General features: G+C 43.7%; 1 protein-coding gene across 1 annotated transcript in view; it reads left to right on the top strand.

Annotated features, from left to right (window-relative positions):
* Nucleotides 1–27,100, top strand: part of DOCK2 (dedicator of cytokinesis 2) — a 373,091-nt gene that overhangs the window by 16,359 nt on the left and 329,632 nt on the right. The window contains exons 3-8 of the mRNA XM_080676536.1: nt 10,076–10,116; nt 11,256–11,311; nt 11,783–11,879; nt 14,789–14,937; nt 24,277–24,412; nt 26,728–26,882. Of these exons, the coding sequence (XP_080532662.1) occupies nt 10,076–10,116; nt 11,256–11,311; nt 11,783–11,879; nt 14,789–14,937; nt 24,277–24,412; nt 26,728–26,882 (634 nt within the window). The remainder of the gene's footprint in view (nt 1–10,075; nt 10,117–11,255; nt 11,312–11,782; nt 11,880–14,788; nt 14,938–24,276; nt 24,413–26,727; nt 26,883–27,100) is intronic.

Raw genomic sequence — 27,100 nt, 5'->3', positions numbered from 1 at the left:
GTGAGCCAGTGGCCATTGTCTCCACCCCATGCCCATAACCCACACTCTTTCCTCCAAGCCAGGGGTCCTCAAACTTTTTAAACAGGGGGCCAGTTCACTGTCCCTCAGACCGTTGGAGGGCCGGACTATAGTTTAAAAAAAAAAACTATGAACAAATTCCTATGCGCACTGCGGGCCCGGGACGAGTCGGCTGCTAAGCAGGACAGGCAGCGGCACCCGGCGGGCCGGATCAATGTCCTCGGCGGGCTGCATGTGGCCCGCGGGCCATAGTTTGAGGACCCCTGCTCCAAGCCATGCTTCCCAAGGCAGTGAGAAAGCCTCCGTAATCAGGCTTCCTGTCTTACATTTTGAACTTCAGACAAGTGTTTTACTCTTCTTTTCATGCACTTGCCTTGAAGAAATCTTGGGGGCAGTGCACACACTACACAGGCTGCTTGTAGCCAGTCTTCCATGACTTCGACCGGGGGTGGGGCCGGCCTTTGCAAAGCCTACAATTGCTGACTCAAGCCACTTTCATTTGTCTTTGGGATTTAAGTCCTTGCTTCTAGCCTCTTTGGTACTGGTTTCCACTTTTAATTCTATTTTATTAGTCTTATTTTAATGGATCCTTGCAGTAAGGAGCCCTGATACATTTCTAGAAAGATCTGGGCATATTTATTTAGTAAGTGATTGCCAATTCATGAGGAGTTTGAAAGTACAATGTTCAGAATTCTGTTAGAATGATTCTACATATCTGAGGACTCACACCCCCACACTGGTACCCATACAGCGTTTTCAAAGTGGAATTTATGGAATCCTAAGGTTCCGATAAGGGCCTTGGGCAGCTGAGTGCTCAGAGATCAGGCCTGGTGTTGTCTGCTTTGCAGATGGGGCGTTCCGCCTATGACTCTGATTGAAAAACGGTTCCTCTGCAAATATTAAAAAAAGTGAAAACCACAGTGTCAAAAATTAGTCAAAACGGTGTACCAGAAAGAACTTGGGTGTGGCCATGAAACCCTCTTATAGAAACCTACTGTTGACATAAGAAATGTCTAAACTGGTAGAGAATTTTTATAAGAGTTTATTTGAGCCAATCTAACCATATATGCCCGGAGCAAGATCTCACATGCTCTGGAGAAAAACAGTTTTGCAATTTCTTTTCTGCATTTAAATTTAAGTTGTTGGGAGGACGTAAGGAAGATTGCATGGAGGTGGGAAAAAGCAAGCTGATGATGGAGTTAACACGATCATGTGCTTTCTTGAGGGTGGTTATAGCTTATTACAAAGGTGTGTTAACCTAGATGCACAGAAACAATGAACAGGGCTTGCTTAAGGCAACTGTAAACCTTTTACTAAAAAATGACATGCCTGGGATGTGGCTAGTCACCATGACCTGCCCAGATAGGAATTTATGATCGCATATAGCCCCCTTTTTTGTACACACTACTTGAAAAATAAAACCGAACCAATTGAGAGATGAATGAAAAATTTAAAATATGAGAATTACAAAGCTGTGAAAAGGAAATAGTGGTGAACACTGAGTCCAGATGAATCCATTTATAAATATTAGTATTAAAAGTCGTAATGTTTATGGCTACCAAAAAAGAATGTAATTGTCAGGAAACTGGACAATTAAAAACAACTAATAAAATCATGAAGTAGGGAGCCCGGCCAGTGTTGCTCAGTGGTTGAGCATCGGCCTATGAACCAGGAGGTCATGGTTTGATTCCTGGTCAGGGCACATGCCCAGGTTGCGGCTCTATCCCCAGTGGGGGTCATGCAGGAAGCAACCCATCAATGATTCTCTCTCATCATTGATGTTTTTATCTCTCTCTCCCCCTCCCTTTCTCTCTGAAATCAATTAAAATGTATTTAAAAAAATGATGAAGTAGGGAGAGCAATGAAAGAGAGTAGATTAATTCCATCATATCACTTTTATAACAGAGTTGGTTTTAATTAGAAATAAAACATGTAACTAAAAAAAGCCATAACCACTCCAATCTTTTAGTGCTTTTCATGACTATTTTCATTTTAGAGGAATTTTTTGGAAATCTTTTTTTCTGAAGAAGAAACATTTAATTGAAGTTTCAATATTTCCTTCAATTTCACTTCTTTTTCTCCTGTTAAATACAAATAAGATTAAGTTTGAGATCTGTATTTACATAGTATCTTTACTATATGCTGATTTTTATGAGAGCATTTAAAATGATATTTCATCTATTTATCCATCTGTCATTTTGTGTATTAAATATAAATGAAAGTCGACTGGAATGATATTAATGATGTTTTTCTTTTTCTGGGTAATGAGATTCAGGATGATTCTTTTATATTACTACTCTTCTTAGTTTAAATGCTTTATAACAGCACATGTCAATTTTAGACAAAAATAATATAGTCTTGCCCTGACTGGTTTGGCTCAGTGGACAGAGCGTCGCCTGCAGACTGAAGGGTCCCAGGTTCGATTCTGGTCAAGGGCATGTACCTTGGTTGTGGGCACATCCCCAGTAGGGAGTGTGCAGGAGGCAGCTGATCAATGTTTCTCTCTCCCTCTCTCTTCCTCTCTGTAAAAAATCAATAAAATATAATTTTAAAAAATAATATAGTCTTGATGATTCAAAACACATATCTCCAGATATTAGCAACGATTAATTTTAGGTGATAGGAATGAGAATAACTGGTTTTTCTAATTGTATTTTTTGTACTTTTCAATTGTTTTAAAATCTCTGCTTCCTACATCCCCCCTTCCCCGCAAAAGTGGAAAGAGCATGGGCTTTTGAATCAGAAAGTTATTCTCTGCTCCACTACCCACCAGCTGAATGAACCCAGGTAGGTAAGCTTCCGTTTTCTCACTTGTGAAATGGCTTATTACCACCTTGCTCCTGGGCTTGTTATGAGGATAAAATGAGAGAATGTAGAGAAGCTGGCCAGCTCCATGCCTGAGTCTGAGGTGCTCGTGCTGGTAATTCCGTCTCATCCCCCTTTATAGAGAGTGACACTGGAACTTTACAGTGTGGCCAGGGAACCCTGAGGCTGGCCCTCTCCTTGCCTGGAATGGGTGAGACTAGCCCTGCCCTCTTGTGTAAGAGATTTACTCGGTCGGGTAGATAAGGAAGACAAAAACCTGCCCTGGAACCTTAGACATGAATGAATTTCCTTTCTCTAGAGCTCAAGCATTTGGGCTGACTTTTTATTATGAAGATAATATTTTGTTGTCATAAAAAACTAAACAGTTCAGAAAGATACCTGTTGCTAAGCCTTAGACACCCTAATGCTTATTTCTTTGTCCACATTACATTCTCAGGCTGCCTCTTCTACCCAGAGGCAGCATAAACATTCTGTGTCCTGACTTTAAATGTGGAAACACATGTAAGTATTTATTGGGCAGTCAGAACTCCTCAGGGGGAGAAACATAAAAAAGCAATGCCTTTCCCCCAAGTCACTTCCTTCAGTCACGCTTGGTTGACATCTTTCCTGACATTTAATGACATCTCAGAAGAAGACTTCATTTCCATATCCAGTGTAATGTTCCCCTCCGTCTTCGCCTTCCCCGCTTCCATGAGGCTGGGGCTGGGAGTCTGAAGTTCTCTCTTTCTCATTCTCTGTCCTCCCCGATCAAATGAGCCCAAAGATCAGCCTGTCCCCTGCACCCATCGTCATGCAGCTGGGGAATGAGATGCCAGCCACCCCCCAACATCTCTGAGTGAATCTCCTGGACTGCATCTCCATGCTTGCATTGGGTTTGGGGTAGGAGGGAGCTATACCATGCCCTCCTGAGGTGATCACATCTGCCACCTCCAAAGATCTATCTGTCTCTCTGTCTCTCTTCTGATTACACAGACTGTGGTAGTGGAATGTTCTTTGGGGGTAGCCCAGCTTGTTCAGACTCTTCTTTATGAGCCCTTCTGAGGGATTGTCTGCTCTACCCTCAGTTATTTGCTACCCGAGTCTCTTTCTGGGGCAACAGAGAAAGTCCCATTCTATCTACTGATACATACACTATCCTAGCCACGTGTCTAAGATCACACAGACAATAAGTTGTAGAACTTGATTCAAATCCAGGCTTCGGTTCCAGAACTCACCCTCTTAACACATTGCGGACCAGTAGTTTTATTACTAGCTTTAGCCAGTGGCCAGATAAGTTTCTATTGAACGAGGACAAAAAACGTTTTACAACAATGTTAAAGGCATGCTTTTAACATGCCTGTCGCATTTTGAAGTTATTTATTACATGTTCTTAGAAGCTAATATCATTTTAAAGTATGATACTTTGTAAAACACTGTGTAATATGAAGCGAGAATTCTTGTGATCCGTCCGAAATGTGTTTTAATTACTGATAGGTACTAGCTTCTGTTTGATCTTAGTATTATTAGATATCTCAATCATACAGGAAAGTCAAATACACCCAGGCACTCACCACTTTAGGGAAACAAATATTGATGTTTCCCACGTTTACTTCAGGCATTTTTTTCAGAAACAAAAATTTTAGAGGCAGTTGAAACTCCCTCTTTACCCCTTCCTTATTCCATCATTGTGTTTTTGTCCACACTATAGGTAACACATCCTGAAATTGAGATGTTTTCTTCCTCTCTAAGGTCCTGTACCTTCGCCAGACATGTTTATGTTCATAATCCTGTTTTTTGTGTGTTTTTTTTTTAATAGTTTTTGCAACAACTCTATGGGGTAGGTGTTTTTTCCCCATTTTACAGATGGAAATGTTGTAGGCACTGGGAATGGCACCTGGTGTCTGACCTGTGGGGTCAAACCAAACCTGGGTCCAGCAACCTCAGTACTTGATTTCTGGATAAGAAAAGAATTCAGAGCCAAGACCAAAACTCGCTAGAGAAAATTGATTTGAGCAAGCGAAGAGAAAGTACACTGGAAGAGAAATTTCAAGCTGGGGGTGGGGGGTGGATGAGGTGGGGAGAGACGGGGAGGGGGCTAGGATTCCTTTTCAAACCCTGGGAAGGGAATTAACTGCTTTCTTTTCTTTAAAATTTCTTTACTGATTAAGGTGTTACATATGTGTCCTTATTCCCCCATTACCCCCCCACCCCCCTCACTCATGCCCTCACCTCCCTGTTGTCTGTGTCCATTGGTTAGGCTTATATGCATGCATACAAGTCCTTTGGTTGATCTCTCCCCCTTACCCCCACCCTCACCTACCTTCCCTCTGAGGTTTGATGGTCTGATTGGTGTTTCTCTGTCTCTGGATCTGTTTTTGTTCATCAGTTTATGTTGTTCATTATATTCCATAAATGAGTGAGATCATGTGATATTTATCTTTCTCTGACTGGCTTATTTCACTTAGCATAATGCTCTCCAGTTCCATCCACGCTATTGCAAATGATAAGAACTCCTTTTTTTTTTTTTTTTTTTTTTTTTTTTTTTTTACCGCAGTGTAGCATTCCATTGTGTAGATGTACCACAGTTTTTTAATCCACAGTTTTTTAATCCATTCATCTGCTGATGGGCACTTAGGCTGTTTCCAAATCTTAGCTATGGTGAATTGTGCTGCTATGAACATAGGGGTGCATATATCCTTTCTAATTGGTGTTTCTAGTTTCTTGGGATATATTCCTAGAAGTGGGATCACTGGGTCAAATGGGAGTTCCATTTTTAGTATTTTTGAGGAAACTCCATACTGTTCTTCACAGTGGCTGCATCAGTCTGCATTCCTACCGGCAGTGCATGAGGGTTCCTTTTTCTCCATATCCTCACCAGGATTTGTTGATGATAGCCATTCTGACAGGTGTGAGATGGTACCGCATTGTCGATTTGCATCTCTCGGATGGTTAGTGACTTTGAGAATGTTTTCATATGCCTCTTGGCCTTCCTTCTGTCTTCTTTCGAAAAGTATCTATTTAGGTCCGTTGCCCAGTTTTTGACTGGGTTGTTTATCTTCCTTTTGTTAAATTGAGTGAGTTCCCTGTAAATGTTGGAAATTAAACCCTTATCGGTGATAACATTGGCAAATATGTTCTCCCATACAGGGAGCCTTCTTGTTGTTTTGTTGATGGTTTCTTTTGCTGTGAAAAAGCTTTTTATTTTGATGTAGTCCCATTTGTTTATTTTCTCTTTAGTTTCCATTGCCCTAGGAGCAGTATCAGTGAAGAAATTGCTTCAGCCTATGTCTGAGATTTTGCTGCCTGTGGATTCCTCTAGTATTTTTATGGTTTCTGTCTTATGTTTAAGTCCTGTATCCATTTTGAGTTTATTTTTGTGTATGGTGTAAGTTGGTGGTCTAGTTTCATTTTTTTGCATGTATCTGTCCAATTTTCCCAACACCATTTATTGAAGAGACTGTCTTGACTCCATTGTATGTTCATGCCTCCTTTGTCGAATATTAATTGAGCATAGTGGCTTGGGTCGATTTCTGGGTTCTCTATTCTATTCCATTGATCTATATGTCTGTTCTTGTGCCAGTACCAGGCTGTTTTGAGAACAGTGGCTTTGTAATACAGCTTGAGATCTGGTATTGAGATCCCACCTACTTTGTACTTCTCTCTCAGGATTGCTGCAGCTATTCGGGGTATTTTTTTTTTATTCCAGATGAATTTTTGGAAAGTTCATTCAAACTGACCTCTCAGGGGCTGTTCTGTCTTCTGTTCCTGCATAGAAGTTAGCTGGGGCTTTTCTCCAGCCCCCTACCCCCTTGTTCTCCAAGGGTGGGGTCTACCACATGACCAACCACACGCCAGAGGAGAAAAGGTCAGGGGGATCCCACCTTCACCACCGGAAGCATTCTAGGGTGGAGATGAATCCTAAGGGCCAGGTCTTGAAGTGAATATTTCCAATATCTTCTCTGCCAGTTCTTTTTCATCACTGGGTGTCCAGGGTGTTCTGCCCTGGTGACCTTTGTACCTGGCCCATCGTCCTTGCTCTGCTCATGTCTGTCTCACTGCCTACAGCAAAAACACTGAGGCTTAGGTGACAACCGAGCATCATGCTGCCAGGAGGTGACAGAGAGAGGGCTGGATCTCTAGGCTGCGACTCCTTTTTGGTGTGCTGGGATATTTTTAATCTCTCCTCCCTCTCCCCACCACCTGCAACTAACTCCTAGGTGACTAGAGAATTTAGGTACATTCCATTTTGGTATTTGGGATGTGGGAAGAGCGGACAATTGGAGTATTTTGGCACTTCATAATTGTCCAGAAGAATGGTTAAAAAAAAAATCCCTTTTCTCATCTTCCCCGCAATGCACTTCGTGAGTTTTCCATTTGAGAAAAGAAGTGCAATTACACGGGCAGGATTAGCACAGAAGCCCTTGCTATTACTTAACTGGAAAGAAAGATGAACCCCGGGGCAAGTCCTGGGGTAGGGTAAGCACTGAGTCACACTGAGCCTACTTTCGCTCAAGGTCTGTTGTCAAGGATTTGGCTGTGTGTGCGCCTACTATTGGTATCTGCCTAGTCAGGTCTTGGAGTACAGCTGGGTAAAGCTGACAGCTGGCCAGATTAGGCAGCTGACTTCAGAAGGTCACAGAGGTCAGTGATCCAGCAGGATGGGGATGTCAGCGAAAGTCCTAAGGACAGCCCTGAAGTAGTTGATGCACTCTTGTCACCTAGCACGGGGAGATGGTTGTAAGACCTTCTTGCCAAGTGTCACTGAGACTTATTTCTGAAAGCACCTAGCCCCATGTGGTACATGGTAGATGGACAATCAGTGTTGGTTGAATTTGCATGTGGGAGCCAGAATGTGTATCTGGGGATAAAAGTCAATAGACTCCATGCTCAGGAGTGAGCCGAAGTTCTGAGAATCAGGAAACCTACAAGTGTGTACAAGTAACTGAGTCTCAAGGGTCAGAGCAGGCAAAGTCCCTGGAATGGAGCCCCTGTGACAGAGATACAGATGTGGGCATGAGCTTTGGGCAGGGACTATTTGTCCCTTGATTGTTTTCCTGCTTTCTGGTGGATTTTGGTGGCCTTGGCCATCAAGCGTATCCAGGTCATTGCAACCAAGTGACCCTAATCTGTATTGGTACTCAAAGAGACAGTTATCTGTATTTACACTCATCTCACAGGGGACATTATAGCAGAGCAGCTGGAGGGCTGGCTTTGAAGCCATGCAGACATGCCCTTGAGCCCTGATTGTGAGATTTGGCCCACTACATCAATTGACTTGAATCTTTACTTCTTTACCTATAGAATGGGGATGTTAATACTTAGCCCACAGTATTGATATGAGGACTAAATGAGAAAATGCATGTACAACACTTAGCATACAGCTTTACATGAATTAAATGATCAGTAAATGGTAGCGAGTGATATTACAGAAATGCTCATATTCGAAGTTGGCGGGATGGGGAAGAACTGTTATTGTGCAGTGCTTTGGAGTGTCATCTCTGGAGTCAGATACTTGGGTTTAAATCTTAGCTGTGTCACTCACCAGCTGTGTGACCATGAACAAGTTGCTTAGTCTCTCTGTGCCTCTCTATTTTCACTTGTAGAATTGAGGCAGTAATCGTACTGACTTTCTAGGATTGTTGTGAAGATTAATTTATAATTAAAAACAAAACAAAACAAAAAGCTTGTCCATAGTTGCTTGCACACAGCAAGCACTCAGAAAGGATAAGCGCTGTCATTAATGGCTAATTATTACTGATAATTATGGAGAAATTAAAGAGGAGTGTGAAAATAGAATGTCATGCTGTGTGGAGTGGTAAGGTTTTCACCACCGAAGTATTCAGCTGGAAAGTCGCTTGGTGGGAATGTGGTTTTGGGGATTCGGGTGGTGGGAGGATGAAGATCTTAGGCAACCACCATTCTCCTTCCTACATTAAACAGGAAGCATGGTATGATGGCTGCTTATGTTCAAATCCTGACACTGTCGCTAGCTGTGTGACCCTGGGCAAGTTACTTAACTTCTCTGTGCCTCAGGTAGACCACTCTTCTGCAAAAATGGGGTGATTATTACAGTTCCTATCTCATATGGTTGTTATGAAGATTAAAAGTCTTCATATTCAAAGAGTGCTTAGAATGGTACTTGATTCCAAACCTGAGAATCTTTCGCTCCAACCTCCATTCCTTTCTTTCTGCTTTCCTTCTCTCTCTCTTTTTATCCGTCTTCTCTCTTTCTTCCTCTCAAAATAGGAGCCACTGCGGGTCCCAGTTGCTTTGGAACTTTCTTTCAGCCCTGCCCCTCAAACTGTGTCATGACGGGAGGGGTGACTTTGCACTGTAAGTTGTTTGTTCTGGGACCTGCTCTTCAGTCTGTGGAGAACATATTTCAGCTACAATCTGTCAGCCTGGGAATGAGGGTTTGCTAATGAGGCTCCCGACAGACACGTTACATTTACGGGGATGACAAATGCCACTACTTGGCTGTACATTTGACTCATTTCAAAGGCCAGTGGGCTCATCACCGTCATCAGTACTTGCTCCGCCAAGGTTTGTTTTGTCTGAGACCTGGGTGCAACTTGGATTTGTATTAATTGTTTCATTTGATATTCCTTCAAGAAGAAGAATCTTTTAAAAGTCTTTTTACCCATCCCTGAACTTGCCTGTTTTGTAAAGACTAACTTTTGCAGATCATATTTAGATGTCATTTGCTGCTGTTAGAACTGGGATATTATTTTAGGATGTTTGCCAAACTCCCTTAGCCTTTCCATGTCCTTGAGGCAGAGGCTGAAACATGCACATGGACACAGGACCCAGCAGGTGATGGAGATAAGGGAGGGGCTGGGTGGCGGCTGGTGAGCTGGAGGCACCTGCTTTGTCTCAGGGACCAGCTGCTCCTCCCCGCCAGCCAGCTGTGGTCAAGGGAGGGCGCTGGCCACCTCTGCTGGAACCTCCTGTTTTTTCAAAAGAAGAAGGAGATGTGCTTTTATGTGGAATTCCTGTATTTGTAGATGCTTTCTGGAGATGTTGGCAACCAACAGCTGGTTGAAGCCCAGGGGCTTCCAGACTTGATTTGTATCTAAGGTCCAACACAGTTTGCACGAGTTTCTTTGCTAGTTAAAAACAAACAACACACACACACACACACACACACACACACACACACACACTCACACACACTCCTATGAAACAACAAAAATATCAGCAACAGACTTGTGCGGATAGATGAGAGACCTGTTTCTTTGTTTTCTCTTTGCAGACTGGTATAGGGGATACCTCATAAAGCACAAAATGTTACAGGTAAGATGAATTTGTTCTGATTTGGGACAATACTGGGTATCTTGACATGCCGTTCCTTAGCAAACAGGTTCCACCCCCCCCTCCTTGTGTCCTGTGCGTTCCCACCTCTAAACTTGGTACTCCTGAGCCTCAACTTCCCCTTTCACTCATTCTTCAAGGCCAACCTGCAGAGCTCTCTTCTCCCTGAAACTTTCCCCAATATGCCAGTCATATCTGATTTCTCCCTTCCTTGAGCCCCCTGGTACTGTGCATTTTTTATTTGAAATTTATCTTCTATGGCTTTCCTGTAGCGTGGTTTGGGCATTCGTAATTTCCTCACCTATGTATCACCATGACAGAGAAGAGACAGGGCCAGCCCCTGCCCCCGGGGAGTTCCCTTGTTCCAACCTCACATTACACCGCATTCGTCTCCACGAGAGCAGGTGCCCCGCTGTGCTCCTCTGCTCACCTCACAGTGTCTAGCGCAGTAGCAGATGCCCCTACTATGCCTATGGGTTGAATTTAGGAAGGATTTTCCGAGTAATTGATAAAACTTTTATTAACTGAGCCAATCTTTTGGAGGAAGGAAATAATAATAGAGGCTTCATCCTTCCTGACAGTGGTGTGTTGGGAGGCATGATCCTACTTTGCTCTCTAATGAGCAGTCAGATAAATCCAGGGAGAAAAGGATCTCAAATCAAACGAGTCCACTTGCAGCCAGGGAGACTCTTGCTCAGGACCTGACCTTCCAACTGCTCACGACTGTGCAGGGTGACTGGGCACAGAGGGGCCAGGCAGAGCGCCTTGTCTCTCTTAGAGTGAGTCCTTCAAGCACTCCTGTCTTGCCCATGGGACACGTTGAGCGTCCATGTATCACATGGGGCTGGAGCATCCTTTGAAATCTAGGGCTATTGTGGGATCTAGAAGAACTGATGGAGAACTAGAGGGGACCTGGGCCTAAATGGGTGGATTTAGAATCCAGCCCTTGCTCTGCGGATGCTGGGGTTATTCCTTGAAAGTTTGAGAATTTTTCCAGTAGTGGCTTTTGGAAAAGCCATGAGGACCTGGGGTCAGTTATTTCTGTGGGGATGTGTCATTCTATTGTACTCTACGTTTTGTTATGTATATTATGCTATGTTATCTTATCTTATTTCCAACAGGGCATTTTTCCTAAGTCCTTTATCCACATCAAGGAAGTGACCATTGAAAAAAGAAGGTACCTGCCATTCTTCACTAGGCTTGGCCTTCAGTGGCTTAGGGGGTGTCTCTGTCCTGTCTGCTTTGAAAGCATGACTTGGCGGACGTGATCGTCTTTTTTGTGCCTGTGTTTATTTGTGTGGCTCCTTTCTCGCACCTAATCCAACTTGACTTGTGCTCAGATCTGATTCTGTGTGGGTATCAGTAAGTTTGGAGAATCAAACTTTGCATTGGCAACTGCCTTTGAACTGTACTAATTAAATTAACCGTGAATAATGAGCTTGAAGGGCCCACCCCAGTGAAGGAGGATATTAACAGGGAAGTCTCTTGCATTTGCATAATGTAATTGGTGTGGCTGTTTGGAGGCAGTTTAGTCTCCTGACAGCAAGGACCCTCTCAGCAACTGCAGCTTAATGCAAATTGGCCAGCGTTTTGTCTTGTTAGCACCTGGGTCCCAATTTCACACCACTTTCTCTTCTACCTTAAATAGAAATATTGAGAACATCATTCCTGCAGAAATTCCTCTGGCACAAGAAGTGACAACGACACTTTGGGAATGGGGCAGCATCTGGAAACAGCTCTACGTGGTGAGACTTCAAACCCTGTTTCCTGGGATGGGAGCTTCTTGTCGTCTTTGTTTGGTTGAAATTTGGAATTTAGCATTGAACAGGGCAAGGTGGCTTTCCTGATACAGTAGGACACAGTGTATGAGGACATCAAGGCCCAGAGAGGTTCGATGACTTTCTCAAGGACACACAGCCAGTCAGGGACAGAGCCATAATAAATGGGGGTCTGGTGTGATCCTTTTTTAAATTAATGCAAACGTTTTCAAACTGGAATATTTTAAAGAATCACCTTGAGAGCTGTTACAATATAAAGCTTACTTCAATGGGGCTCTGCAGTTTTAATAAACTCAGGGGATTTTTGATTTCCTGGTCTGCTTACAACACCTTCAGAAATACTGTTCTCATATGTTAATTAACTAATGGCTGCTGTCCTCAGCTCTATGAGGAAACTCTGACCCTGGAAAAACAAAGAGCGCATTCTGCATCTGTTTTCCCTGTATTGAATCGAATCTAATTTTAAGTCCTACTTTGATGTTTCTGAAGTTCTAATGAAAGCAATTAGCTAAGAAAACCATTAAGCTGCGAGTGGAAATGTCAACCAAAGCTTCCCGCATATTTGTTACAGCACCTTGCACAGCTGCTGCTGTGCACTCACGGTTTGCAGACTTACTTTTACAGTCATAAATGTTGACTCCCATGTGGATATTTCATAGGTTGTTAGGAAAGTTTGGGGGACTGACAGTAGACTTGAGGCTCATGTGGATCATTATGCCTCGCCACTACCCTTTTGAAAACATCTCATACATGTGCACCAGGGAAGCTTGGCGTTTCCCCTGGAGAAATCCTTGACAGCAAGTCCATCGTGCCCTTGACCCTAGTAAACAGCTCCTTGAACTTCCAATATGCAGTATCGCCTTTGTGAATCATGCCTTATTGCCACACCATCTATGTAACATTTACTTAATACCTAAATTGGCTCCCTTTTTAGTAAACTGAAATGATTCCCATAAGGAACTGTATAGCAAGCTATTTCATTCTAGCATTTTCTGATTCACCCACACCAATTGGATGCCCTACCATTCAATTCAATTTAACACTGACTACCCAGAGTCAGCGTCAGACGCCATAGATGTAAGGGCTCAACCCTGCAAGATTTGTCACTTCAGATGCCAGTCACAAGTCCTGCATCCCATTTGGGGGTTCTCATGATTCCTCCCCAACCTCACCTCGGGCTCTGCTCAGAGAGTTCTGGAAAGAGCTGTATTCATGGTTACTGTTTTATTAGAAAGGATGCAAGGCAGGAACAGCCACCTGGAAGAGATGTCCAGGAAAGGCACTGGGGTGGGAGTGGGCACAGAGCTGCTACACCTTCCCCAGGTGTGCCACCTTCCCTATATTGAAGCGAATCTAATCTGTTCACCATCTGGGGAGTTCCTTGAACCTTGTTGTGGAGGGTTTTAATCAAAGTCTTATTAAATAATCATGATTGATTATATCATTGACCATTGGTGATTGAGCTCAATTTCTAGCCCTTCTCAGCTCCCTGGAGGTTGGGAGTGGGGAGGTGAGAGGGACGCTTAAAATTCCAACTCTCTAACCACATGGTTGGTTCCTATGGCATCCAGCCCCCATCCAGAGGTTATCTAAGGGGACTACCAACTGTCATGGCATTGGCCTAAACTCAGGTTAGGTCGAAAGGAGCTCATTATGAATAAGAAAAGACACTCCTATCTATCACAGGGAATGCTAAGTATCTTATGAACTGTGCCAAGACCTGGGACAAAGACCAAAACTATATTTCATTAGACCACACATGCTTTCCCAAATGGAAAGCTATAAGTACTTGGCACCATTAGAACATCATTCAAATAAATAACATTGAAAACAATGTTATTAAATGCTTGCTTTAGTACCTGCCAAAAGCTTTGAGCCGCAGACCTTTCTCTCTCTCTTTGTTAAAAAAAACAGAAATTAATCAGTGTGAGAGAGGGGTTAGAGACATATTACATGAAGCTGCAACTTTCTCCTTGGCTTGAACAGGACAGGAGGAGAATCACCGTAGAGGCCCATAATTTTGGCGTGATGTCTTAGTTCCATTAAAAGCCATATTGTATCCCGCAGGTTGTATGATGTCACACTTGGGGAAACACTGTCCTAGAAGTGGGCCTTTATCACCAGAAAAAATGGCCCTGGTTCCCAGCCTTAAAGGGGCCTGAGCTCTAGGGGTGGGGAAAGTTTCCCGTCTTCTCTTCTTGGTTCTTTGGATGGTCTAGTAATTAAATTGATATAAGACAGCTTAATAGGAGAAAAAACAAACAAATTTAATTTCATACTTATCTGAGACGCAAAGGTTTGAGACTCAGAAGGCAGCCAGGTGATGGAGGCTTCCAGAACATCCTGAGCTCAGGACAGGGGAGGGGTCTGGGAATACAAAGGGGAGGAAGATCATTCACAGGAAGGCAGAGGAGAGCTTTGGAAAACAAAGCTTGCCCTGTTCTGCACATAAGTTGCTTAGGTACAAAGGTATGTATGGTGAGAGCGCTCTTCCTGGTACAGGCCCTCCTGCCAGTGTAAATTTAGGCAGTTGTGGGGGAGGTAAAGAGCGTTTCCTGAATCTGTTGGCTTTTGATTGCCTTTAGCTCAAAATAGTCCTCATGTCAAAGAGACATATTTTGGGGTGGCAAAATCTGCTCCCCTTCACAGCAGCTGCTCATGGTATTCCTGCCCAAGTATCTTTTGGGATAAGTCAGAAATCATCCTTTCTGTAATCGAGAAGTGACTGGGATGATTACCATTGCTTTTGGGAAACCCTCATGGCCCAGAGGACAGAGGAGGTATATGCCAGGGACTAAGACCACCACCCAATCCTTTTGTACCCGGGGAAGGGTACCTCCTGCACAGGTGACTGGGGACTGTTTCCTGTCTCCTAGGCCAGCAAAAAGGAGCGCTTCCTCCAGGTGCAGGCCATGATGTACGACCTGATGGAGTGGCGGTCCCAGCTCCTCTCAGGAACGCTGCCCAAGGACGAGCTGAAGGAACTGAAGCAGAAAGTCACATCCAAAATTGACTACGGCAACAAGTAAATGCTTTTCCCTCTGAAAAGATGCTTTCTCCCCCTACCCGCCCCCTCCTTCCCTTCTTCCCTCCCCAGAAGCTTGGTTTCATTTATAGAGACGAGTTTGCCACCTTCTATTTGGGAAAAGGCTGTTACCAAGGCTGTGCTTGTGCGCCTTTGTTATCACCCCCCTGGGACCCAGGACAGGCAAGCGGAGAGCAGGCTTGCTTATGCAGTAGTTATTACCCGGCTGAGAGATTTAGGACACTCATTTAACCTACTTCCGAGGGGCTGGGGAGCGCAGTCATGCTGGCTCACTTTTGGCTTAGTTATCATTTTATTCCTGCATTTACAAAACTGGTCCTTAAATCCCAGTGTGAGATTTAACGTCCTTCCCCATCCTAAATTCTCCAAGCCCCATACTGTCAGCTAACTCATGCACAGTTACAAAAGCATTTCCTCCAACAGGAACAGCAGAGATTGATTGGAGTTTGAATGTTGTGAAGTTAAGGAGAACATGAAACAATTTTTTGAGGCAGGGAAACCTACTGGTAATAATAATAGTGGTAATAATATTTTAACTAACATTTAATCTGGGCTTATTATGCAGCAGGCATGCTAAGTGCTCTGCACTCACTGTCTCATTTAATTCTTATAACAGCTCCACGGGGTATGCATTTGTAGTGTCCTTACCTTTTTTCAGATGAAGAAACTGAGGCTCTTAAAGCGGTTAAATCACTTATTTGCAGTCACACAGCTAGTAAGTGGAAGAACCAGCATTTAGTTCCAGGCTGCCTGGCTCCAGAGTCCATGGGCCTCACCACTGTGTGACTTGGAGAGCATTTGAGAGCTGTAAAGGCCTCCCTCCCCTCCGAATGCCTTACTCATTTGTTTATTCATCCCAACAACAAATGAGTGTTGAGCACTTGTGATTGGATGGATCTCCTGCTACGTGTGGAGGCTTTAGAAATGAAAGTTTCTGTCCACTAAAGGACCACAGCCCGATTAGGACTAAACTCCAGGGAAACTATTGATATGTTTTGTTGTCAGTTTGATGGCTTAGGGAAAAGATGTTCTTAAGTTGATTGGAGAAGGAAGTCAAGGAAGGCTTCTGGAGGAGGTGACTCCAAGCTGAATTTTAAAAGTTAAAAGAAGTGGGTAGGAGTGCCCACTTCTTTAAATACCCAGACTGCAAAGTGGGTCACAAGTCTGGAACTCCCCTGAGGAGGAAGTAGAAAGGGCCTATTCAATGAGAGTAAGACCATTTCCTAGCAGCCAGGCTTTCTTGCTTTTGTCACATGCACTTGGAAGGAGACCCAAAGAGGAAAGCCAATGGGTCCAACTTACAGCTGCTTTCCATCCCAGGAGCCCAGGCCTTCTGCTGGTTCCTCAGCTGGCAGCTGCCAAGCGTGTCCAAATCTGCTTATAATGCGCACGGCCCCAGAGTGACAGGACGACGAGTCTGCCGCGCAGCTGCTGCCGCCATCGGTGCGGTGGCATCTGAGCACAGCCACATCTGGGAGGGTGGGGACTGAGGGAGTTTTGCTGCTTTACAGGCATGGCATCTGTGACCTTCAGTTGTTGTGTCCTCCCAGAGGCTCCTGAGAAGAAGGACCAAGATGGAAGAAACGGTCCGGCTCATTGGAAGCCTCTCCTGGGTTAGGGGCTCTTGCAGACCCTGGGCCTCCTGAACAGTAGTTGCCTCCCTTCTGGCCTGTGTCTCCCGCTGTGCTGGAAGCTCCTCCAAGACAGCAGCTGTCTAACTCATGGCTGTGTGCCAGGGACGGGGTCTGCACACAGTAGGTGCTCAGCGAGTTGTCACTGAAGGAGTGCATGAGTGATGGTGATGGAAGGAAGAGGAGAGAACAGGCCCTCCCTCCATCAGCCTCCCCTCTGCGGCATGGCCCACCCAGCCCCGTGCTTTTAGTTTCAAGCAGTTCCCTTTGGGGAAGTGAGAGACACCCTCAGAGACCGAGGCCCTGAGCTGAGGGGCCCCTTGCTTCTCGCCTCCCTTCCCCAATGACTTCGGCTGGAAGTGAGAGAGAACTGTGCACCTTGAATTAACACCGGCTCAGAGCTCTGATCTGGGGTGTGGCGAGTGGCCTCCTGAGAGTCAGAAGGCTGGACCTCTGGGCAGAGTGTGGCTGTGAGGTCAGGGAAGCATGACCGGGTGCTGAGTGTCCCCGGAGTGATCAGAATCAGCCCATTTCCTCCCCAATTCACTCCATTCTTGCACTGAGACCATTTCGTTTAGTACCAAAGTGGTCCCAAGGACATTTATAAAGTGCATCCTCTATACTAGTACATATTTCACAACAACAAAAAGCCAGCAAGGAGGACTAATAATGACCTACTGAGTGCTTGCTATCTGCCAGGTACTTTCCATGTATTAACCCATGTAAGTGTCAGGACAGGTTCCCATTTCTCAGATGAGAAAACTGAGGCTCACAGAGTGATTAGGTCATTTTGTCCAAAGTGCACTGGCATTTGAACCAGGGGCCTTGATTCCAGGGTTCAGTGCTTAACCACTGCATTCTGCTGCCTCCCAAGGACCATGTGGATGAGAGAGAGAGAGAGAGAGAGAGAGAGAGAGAGAGAGAGAGAGAGAGAGAGAGAGAATAGACATCTTAGTAGGAAGTCATGCATTGCTTTAGAGGAGGAAGCATGAGGGAGAAGGTGAGAGGAGGGAGGCAGGGGTGGGAGGCAGGGCAGGGTGTGATAGCTCTGAATCTAACAAGACTAGTAGGAATTATTCAGTGAAGAATTGCAGAGCAGAGAGAGAGAGAGAGAGAGAGAGAGAGAGAGAGAGAATGCGAGAGGAGTTGTGAGACGAACATGAACAGAGAGAGGAAGGCAGATGGACCAGAACCTTGAGGGCCTGAGCGCCAAGTGGAGAAGTTAGGATTTGTCCAGGGGGCAATGGGAAACCACAGAAGGAGCCATTTCTGTTTTCTTTATCTTAAAAAAAATATTTTTAGAAAAATGCACACAGTGGGGGCTTCTTCCCCCACCTTCATCCTGGGTTCATTTGATAATTTTCTTAAACTGAAGAGAGCAGTGGGGCCAACTCCTAAGCAGAAAATGTCAAAATGGCCAGTTCTCCAAAACGAATGGTCTGTTGGGGGCAGCCCTCCTGATGCTGCGTCTTGGGAATCCCGGCAGTCCCGCTCATCGACTGCTAAAGCTCCCAGTTCCAAGTGAGACTGGCAATGCACTGGCTCTCTGTGCCCCCAGAGTGAGGGAGGAATCCTCAAATGACCCCTCCAATGCCCAGGGTAGCTGCACCTGGGAGAATATTTTATTCATACATTTTAGAACTGAATCCACTTTGATGAATTTTGAAGAGAAAGAGCTAGAGAGATCTTGGCATTAAATTATGTATGGGCGATGCTCCATCTTTTCCGGGGCCACGTGAGCCTCTGCTCAGCATTAGTTGAATGCATTTGTCCCCCCTGAGCACGGTTCGTTCTGCACCATGGCCGACCAACATTATGAGTCATATCTAGTGGGAAGTTAATTTCCTAATGAATGTGGACAAACGGGTGAACCTTGGCTCCCTTCTGTTTGCATTTGGATGAGATGAGAGACGTGCCTCTCAATCTGATTCTCAAATAAGAGATGAAAACTTAGTCTCCTTCCTTTGTCTTTGCTGCCCTTCCCCAGTCTGGTACCCAGTAGTGGTGCCTAAGCAGGACCACTATTGGCCTTCTCGGAATCTCCATCAGCCCATCTCCCCTAGGGACAACTGAGGTCCTCCATCTCATCATCGAGTGCAAAAGCAGCTACAAATTAGGCCTCTGCAAACCTACCCTGGGTCCCTCAATCCAATACTGCTCCTAAGCGCCTATCTATAATGTATACCATAGAGGTCAAGAGTGCAGACTAGGATGTAGTATTACTTTTTACTAGCTGTGTGATCTTGAGCACATTAATTAGCCACCATATCCTTGGTCTTTCTTCACCAGTAAAATGGGGGATATTAATAGTATCTCCCTCAAGCGTTGTTGTAAAGGTTTAATGTATTAATACACATACATTTAACAGATGTGAGCTCATTGCAAGTGCTGTGTGAGTCTTTGCTGTTATTAGTAGTCATTGATGCCAAACAGAATGGCAGATGAAGCTGAAACAAATCAATAACAAAGGAGAAAGTGTGTGACCTGGAAATCAGAGAGCTAAAGAGAGATTTGCCCCCAACAAGTATGTTCAAATAATTATTAAATAAATAACATGTGAATACCCTCTCTGCATTTATATTATATATATAGTAGAGGACCGGTGCATGAAATTCGTGCACTGGGGGGTGGGGGGGTGGGGCAGTTCCTCAGCCCAGCCTGCACCCTCTCACAGTCTGGGAGCCCTTGGGGGATGTCCAACTGATGGCTTAGGCCTGCTTCTCGTTGGGAGTAGGCCTAAGTCGGCAAACCCTTAGCGCTGCCACGGAGGCAGGAGAGGCTCCCACCACCGCAGCTGCACTCACCAGCCATGAGCATGGCTTCTGGCTGAGCGGTGCTCCCCCTGTGGGAGCGCACTGACCACCAGGGGGCAGCTCCTGCGTTGAGCATCTGCCCCCTGGTGGTCAGTGCACATCACAGCGACCAGTCGTTCAGCAGTTTTGGTCAATTTGCATATTAACCTTTTATTATATAGGATTGCATTATATCACATCACATCACATCATATATCATATTAAAATGTTAAACAAATTGAGATAAGGCACATGTTTCCTTTGACCTCCCCATCTCTCCTAGTCCTAGGGCCCTATCTTTCCTCATAGGTACCCTTGTTGATCGTCTTGGTAATTTGGTGCATTTTGTCCAATCTTCTCTCTGTTCATTGTTGCTCATGTACATGCACCCAGATAACATATCTGGCTCATTTTTTTGAAATATAAAATACACTGTATGCATCTGTCCATCCTTTTTTTTATTGAGATACCTCATTAAACATATTAAAACAATATTATAAATTTTAAACCCTGCTTCATGAAATTCCATCACAGATCACAGATTATTTAGCCATCCCCCCCTTTTTTTTAAAAAAAAAAAATCTTTATTGTTTAAAGTATTACATATAGTATTACATATGTCTCCTTTTCCCCCATTGACCTCTCTCCGGCCACACCCAACCCCCAGCACAAGCCCTCATCCCCCTAGTGTCTGTGTCCATTGGTTATGCTTATGTGAATGCATACAAGTCCTTTGGTTGATCTCTTACCACCCCCACCTTCCCTGCCTTCCCACTGAAGTTTGGCAGTCTGTTTGATGCTTCCCTGTCTCTGTGTCTATTTTTGTTCATCAGTTTATGTTGTTCATTATATTCCACAGAAGAGTGAGATCATGTTGTGTTTATGTTTCTCTGACTGGCTTATTTGTCTTTGCTGCCCTTCCCCAATCTGGGACCTGGTAGTGGTGCCTAAGCAGGACCACTATTGGCCTTCTCAGAATTTCCATCAGCCCACCTCCCCTAGGGACAACTGAGGTGCTCCATCTCATTATCAAGTGCAAAAGCAGCTTCAAATTAGGCCTCTGCAAACCTTAGCATACTGCTCTCCAGGCCCATCCATGCTGTGGCAAATGATAAAGAGTTCTTTCTTTTTTATAGCAGCATAGTATTCCATTGTGTAGATGTACCATAGTTTTTTAAAATTCTTTATTGTTTAAAGTATTACATGAGTCTCCATTTTTCCCCCATTGACCTCTCCCCTCCCCACCTCCCCCCAGCACAAGCCCTCACCCTGCCCCCACTGTCTGTGTCCATTGGTTTTGCTCATGTGCATGCATACAAGTCCTCTGGTTGATCTCTTACACCCTCACCCCCCGCCTTCCCTCATAGGTTGTACAGTCTGTTCGATACTTCTATGTCTCTGGTTCTATTTTTGTTCATCAGTTTATGTTGTTCACTATATTCCACATATGAGTGAGATCATGTGATATTTATCTTTCTCTGACTGGCTTATTTCACTTAGCATAATGCTCTCCAGTTCCATCCATGCTGTTGCAAATAGTAAGAATTCCTTCTTTTTTACAGCAGTGTAGAATTCCATTGTGTAGATGTACCACAGTTTTCTAATCCACTTCTCTGCTGATGGGCACTTAGGCTGTTTCCAAATCCTAGCTATTGTAAATTGTGCTGCTATGAACATAGGGGTGCATGTATTCTTTCTAACTGGTGTTTCTGGTTTCTTGGGATACATTCCTAGAAGTGGGATTACTGGGTCAAATGGAAGTTCCATTTTTAAGTTTTTGAGGAAACTTACTGTTCTCCACAGTGGCTGCACCAGTCTGCATTCCCACCAGCAGTGAAGTAGGGTTCCTTTTTCTCCACATCTGTGCGTCGATTTGTTGATGATAGCCATCCTGACAGGTGTGAGATGGTATCTCATTGTTGTTTTGATTTGCATCTCTCAGATGATTAGTTACTTTGAGCATGTTTTCATATGTCTCTTGGCCTTCTGTATGTCCTCTTTCAAAAAGTGTCTATTTAGGTCCTTTGCCCATTTTTTGATTGGATTGTTTATCTTCCTTTTGTTAAGTTGTATGAGTTCCCTGTAAATTTTGGCGATTAAATCCTTATTGGATGTAACATTGGCAAATATATTCTCCTATGCAGTGGGCTCTCTTGTTGTTTTGTTGATGGTTTCTTTTGCTGTGCAGAGCTTTTTATTTTGATGTAGTCCCATTTGTTTATTTTCTCCTTAGTTTCCATTGTCCTAGGGGCTGTATCGGTAAAGATATTGCTACGACATACTGTATATCTGCTATTTTGCGGCCTATGGATTCATCTAAGATTTTTATGGTTTCCGGTCTTACGTTTAAGTCCTTTATCCATTTTGAATTTATTTTTGTATATGGTGCAATTGGTGTTCTAGTGTCATTTTTTTGCAAGTATCTGTCCAATTTCCCTAACAGCATTTATTGAAGAGACTATCTTGACTCCATTGTATGCTCTTGCCTCCTTTGTCAAATATTAATTGAGCATAATGGCTTTGGTTGATCCCTGTACCATAGTTTTTTAATCCACTCATCTGCTGATGGACACTTAGGCTGTTTTCAAATCTTAGCTATTGTGAATTGTGCTGCTATGAACATAGGGGTGCATATGTCATTCTAATTGGTGTTTCTGGTTTCTTGGGATATAGTCCTAGAAGTGGGATTACTGGGTCAAATGGGAGTTCATTTTTAATTTTTTGAGGAAACTCCATACTGTTTTCCACAGTGGCTGCACCAGTCTGCATTTGCACCAGCAGTGCATGAGGGTTTCTTTTTCTCTGCATCCTCACCAGCACTTGTCATTTGTTGATTTGTTGATGGTAGCCATTCGGACAGGTATGAGATGGTATCTCATTGTTGTTTTGATTTGCATTTCTCAGATGATTAGTGACTTTGAGCATGTTTTCATATGTCTCTTGGCCTTCATTATGCCCACTTTTGAAAAATGTCTATTTAAGTCCTTTGTCCATTTTTCAATTGGATTGTTTATCTTCTTTTTGTTAAGATGTATGAGTTCCCTGTAAATTTTGGAGATTAGGCCCTTATTGGATATGACATTGGCAGATATGTTCTCCCATGCATTGGGCTTTCTTGTTGTTTTGTTGATGGTTTCTTTTTGCTGTGCAGAAGCTTTTTATTTTGATGTAGTCCCATTTGTTTATTTTCTCCTTAGTTTCCCTACGTATGTTGTAGCAATATCAGTAAAGATATTGCTACAACATACGTAGGGAAACTAAGGAGATATTGCTACAACATACGTCTGATATTTTGTCGCCTATGGATTCTTCTAAGATTTTTATGGTTTCCCATATTATGTTTAAGTTCTTTATCCATTTTGAGTTTATTTTTGTATGTGGTGTAAGTTGATGATCTAGTTTCATAGTTTTGCATGTATCTGTCCAATTTTCTGAACACCATTTATTGACGAGACTATCTTGAATTCATTGTATGCTCTTGCCTCCTTTGTCAAATATTAATTGTACATGATGGCTTGGGTCAATTTCTGGGTTCTCTGTTCTGTTCCATTGGCCTATATGTCTATTCTTATGCCAGTACCAGGCAGTTTTGAGAACAGTGGCTTTGCAATATAGCTTAATGTCTGGTACTGTGATCCTTCCAACTTCATTCTTCTTTCTCAGGATTGCTGCAGCTATTCAGGGTCTTTTTCTGTCCCATATGAATTTTCTAAAAGTTTGTTTTAGGTCTGTGAAATATGCCATTGGTATTTTAATGGGGTTTGCATTAAATCTATAGATTGCTTTGGGTAGTATGGACATTTTAATGATGTTGATTCTACCAATCCATGAATCTGGTATATTTTTCCATTTGTTTATGTCTTCCTCCATCTCTTTATCAACATCCTGTAGTTTTCCGAGTATAGGTCTTTTACCTCTTTAGTTATGTTTATTGCTAGGTATCTTAATTTTTTTGTTGCAATGGTAAATGGGATTTTTGTTTGTTTGTTTGTGTTTATTGTTTGTTTGTTTGTTTCTCTTTCTGTGAGTTCATTGTTGGTGTATAAAAAAGCCACTGATTTCTGGGTGTTAATTTTGTATCCTGCTACATTGCCGAATTCATTTATTAAATCTAGTAGTTTTTTGATGGAGTCTTTAGGATTTTTTATGTACAATATAATGTCATCTGTGAGTAATGACAGTTTTACTTCTTTTCCAATTTGGATGCCTTTTATTTCTTTTTCTTGTGTGATCGCTATAGCTAGCACTTCCAGTCCTATGTCAAACAGGAGTGGCGGGAGTGGTCATCCCTGTCTTGTTCCTGTTCTTAGGGGAAATGGTTTTAGTCTTTGCCCATTGAGTATGATGTTGGCTGTAGGTTTGTCATATATGGCTTTTATTATGTTGAGGTATGATCCCTCTATTCCCACTTTGCTCAGAGTTTTTATCAGGAAGGGGTGTTGGATTTTGTCAAATGCTTTTTCTGCATCAATTGATATGATTATGTGTTTTTTATCTCTCAGTTTGTTTATGTGATGTATCACGTTTATTGATATGCGGATATTATACCATCCTTGCATCCCATGGCCATTCCCTTTTTATAGACACTTTTTTCCCCCCAACACTTTGTTAATGCAAATAATGCTGCAACACACATCCTCATTTCAGTGTAAGGTGTTTCTCTAAGTTCAGTATCTCAGTAAATATACATCAATACACATGCCACAGTCCTTCCTAAGGAGGCTGTGCTGCACCAGTGTGACTCCCACTGTGCACAAGGCTGTGGGAAGAGCTGTTCTGTGGGAGTCTATGATCCTAGAAACCAGGTGAACTTTCTGGTGGAAACTCCTCACCAATGTCCCAAAGGCTTCAACCTCTCCCGATTTATCCTCCCCTCCCATTTTTTTGCTTTTCAGAATCCTTGAACTTGATCTGATTGTCAGAGATGAAGATGGAAATATTTTGGACCCTGATAACACCAGTGTCATCAGCTTGTTCCATGCACATGAAGAAGCTACTGAGAAAATCACAGAGCGTATCAAGGAAGAAATGGTGAGCTTTATGAAACAGGCTTTGACCAAGATGGGCAGACATTCGGTACATCATAAACTTAAAATAATAGGCTAATTAACCAGACTATTTTTCCTATAGACAGAGATGATCAGTAACCACACACATTTTATTGTGGTTTTGTACTCAGGTCTGTAATTCATTCTGTATCCATCCCATAGGTAATTTAATGCCAGCAAATTTCCTATTCTCATAGAACTTTATAGCCCAGAGAAGAGAAAAGAAGAAAGGCAGTAAAAAGAGTAAATAAATAAATGGAGTAATTAATTACAGGTGGTAGTAAGTTTCTAAAAGGCAATAAACTAGGGTTATGTGAGTCAGTGAACCAGGAGCTATTTCAAAGGGTACCATGAAGAAAGGCTCTCTCAGCAGTGACATCTGAGATGACACTTGAATAATGCGAAGGCATCAGGCCTGGGAAGAGGTAGGGACAAAGTGTTCTATGCAGAGAGAACAGCAAGTGCAAAGGCCCTGAGGTAGGACTGAGTTCTGAATGTTTGAGGAGTAGGAAGACCAGTATGGATGGAGTAGGATGAGCAGTGTGAGAGTGTAGGCAATGCCTTGGAGAAGCAGGTAGCAGGAGCCAGGTCTTATAGGACCCGAGAAGTCATGCAATAGGGCTAAGATGTTACTTCAAGTGTGGTAGGAAGCCAACAAAAGATTTCAAGGAAGCAGTCTTTTCAAGGTTAACATCTGACTCATAATTAAAAATAATTTTAACCACAGTATTTGAAAGCAACCTACTTTTTAGATTTATTGAGATATAATTTTCACACAATAAAAATTAACTTATTTAAAACTAGTCTAATGAATCTTATTAATATACTAGAGGCCCAGTGCATGAAATTTGTGCATGGGGGGTGTGTGTCCCTCAGCCAAACCTGCACCCTCTCCAATCCAGGACTGCTGGCTCCCAACTGCTCGCCTGCCTGCCTTCCTGATTGCCCCTAACCACTTCTGCCTGCCAGCCTGATCACCCCCTAACCACTCCCCTGCCAGCCTGATTGATGCCTAACTGCTCCCCTTCAGGCCTGGTCACCCCCAACTGCCCTCCCCTGCAGGCCTGGGTCCCCCCCAACTGCTCTCCCTTGCAGGCCTGGTCCCTCCCAACTGCCCTCCCCTGCTTGCCATCTTGTGGTGGCCATCTTGTGTCCACATGGGGGCAGGATCTTTGACCACATGGGGGCAGCCATCTTGTGTATTGGAGTGATGGTCAATCTGCATATTACTCTTTTATTAGATAGGATAGAGGTCTGGTGCATGGGTGGGCGCCAGCTGGTTTGCCCTGAAGGGTGTCCCGGATCAGGGTGGGGGTTCCCTTGGGGCGTGGGGCGGCCTGGGCGAGGGGCCTGTGGTAGTTTGAAGGCTGGCCACGCCCTCCGGCGACCCAAGCAGAGGCCCTGGTATCTGGGATTTATTTATCTTCTACAATTGAAACTTTGTAGCCTGGAGCAGAGCCAAGCCTCCTGCTCACTCAGTGGCAGCAGCCATTTCTGTTGGGATTTATGTATCTTCTATAATTGAAACTTTGTAGCCTGGAGCGGAGGCCTGGGCTGGCCAAGGTGTGCGGAAAGCTTGGCTTCCTCCATCGCCGGGGAAACCCAAGCCTCCTTCCTGCTCTCTCCGCGGCTGCTGCAGCTATCTTGGTTGGGTTAATTTGCATATGTGCTTCTGATTGGCTGGTGGGTGTGGCTAGTGGGCATGACAGAGTGATGGTTAATTTGCATATTACTCTTTTATTAGATAGGATAGTGTTGGGTAAACTCCACCACAATCAAGATATAGAATGGTTGCATTACCCTAAATGTTTCTTTGAGTTTTTTTATAGTCCATCCCCTTATACATCCCCAAGCCCCAGGCAATTTCTAATTTGCTTTTCAATCCTTTATCAGATATACATTTGGCAAATATGTTTTCACCCAGTCTATGCCTGGCCTTTTAATTTTCTTAAATGTGTCATTTCAAAAGCAAATGTTTTTAGTTTTGATGAAGTTTCTTTAACCAATTTTTTTTCTTTTACAGTTTGTGCTTTTTATGAAATTACTTCATGAGGAAGGCTGAGTCAGTGGTGGGAAACCAAGATGGGAAAATCAAGGCCAAGAGGGGTTAAAATCAAGGCAGTGTGAGAATGTAGGCAAGTGACCTTGGCTCAGGTTGCAGAAACTGGGTTGTAGAGCTGAAAATAATGCTGAAATCTTTGGGCTCAAAACCTACGTGATTCTCAGTATCCTGGGCCATCTTTCTGTTGTCCTGAGTGGTGCTGGGCTAATTTTCTCTATCTTCCTCTCACCTCTCAGTCAAAAGACCAGCCAGATTATGGAATGTATTCCCGGATCTCCTCATCCCCTACCCACAGCCTCTATGTCTTTGTAAGAAACTTTGTGTGCAGAATTGGGGAAGACGCTGAGCTCTTCATGTCTCTCTACGACCCCAACAAGCAAGCCGTCATAAGGTAGGTGCAGTCAGAGTTGCCTGACATCTCTGCATGTGGAAGGCTGGAGTTGGTGGGCCACAGAACATCTTTTCTTTCCATCATCACTTGTGCAGAAATTCCCACCCACAAGAGAAACTGAGCCTAACTGAGAATATGAAATAACTTTTTTTTTTTTAGGGCGTGGAAGTCAGGTGGACATATTTCTTACCACCAATTTTTTTCCATAGTTGGGTTAT

This window comes from Plecotus auritus (genome assembly GCF_963455305.1).
Source record: "Plecotus auritus genome assembly, chromosome: 6".
Taxonomy (NCBI): Eukaryota; Metazoa; Chordata; class Mammalia; order Chiroptera; family Vespertilionidae; genus Plecotus; species Plecotus auritus.
The sequence above is the reverse complement of the archived record's forward strand: the minus strand, read 5'-3'. Positions and strand labels throughout refer to the sequence as shown.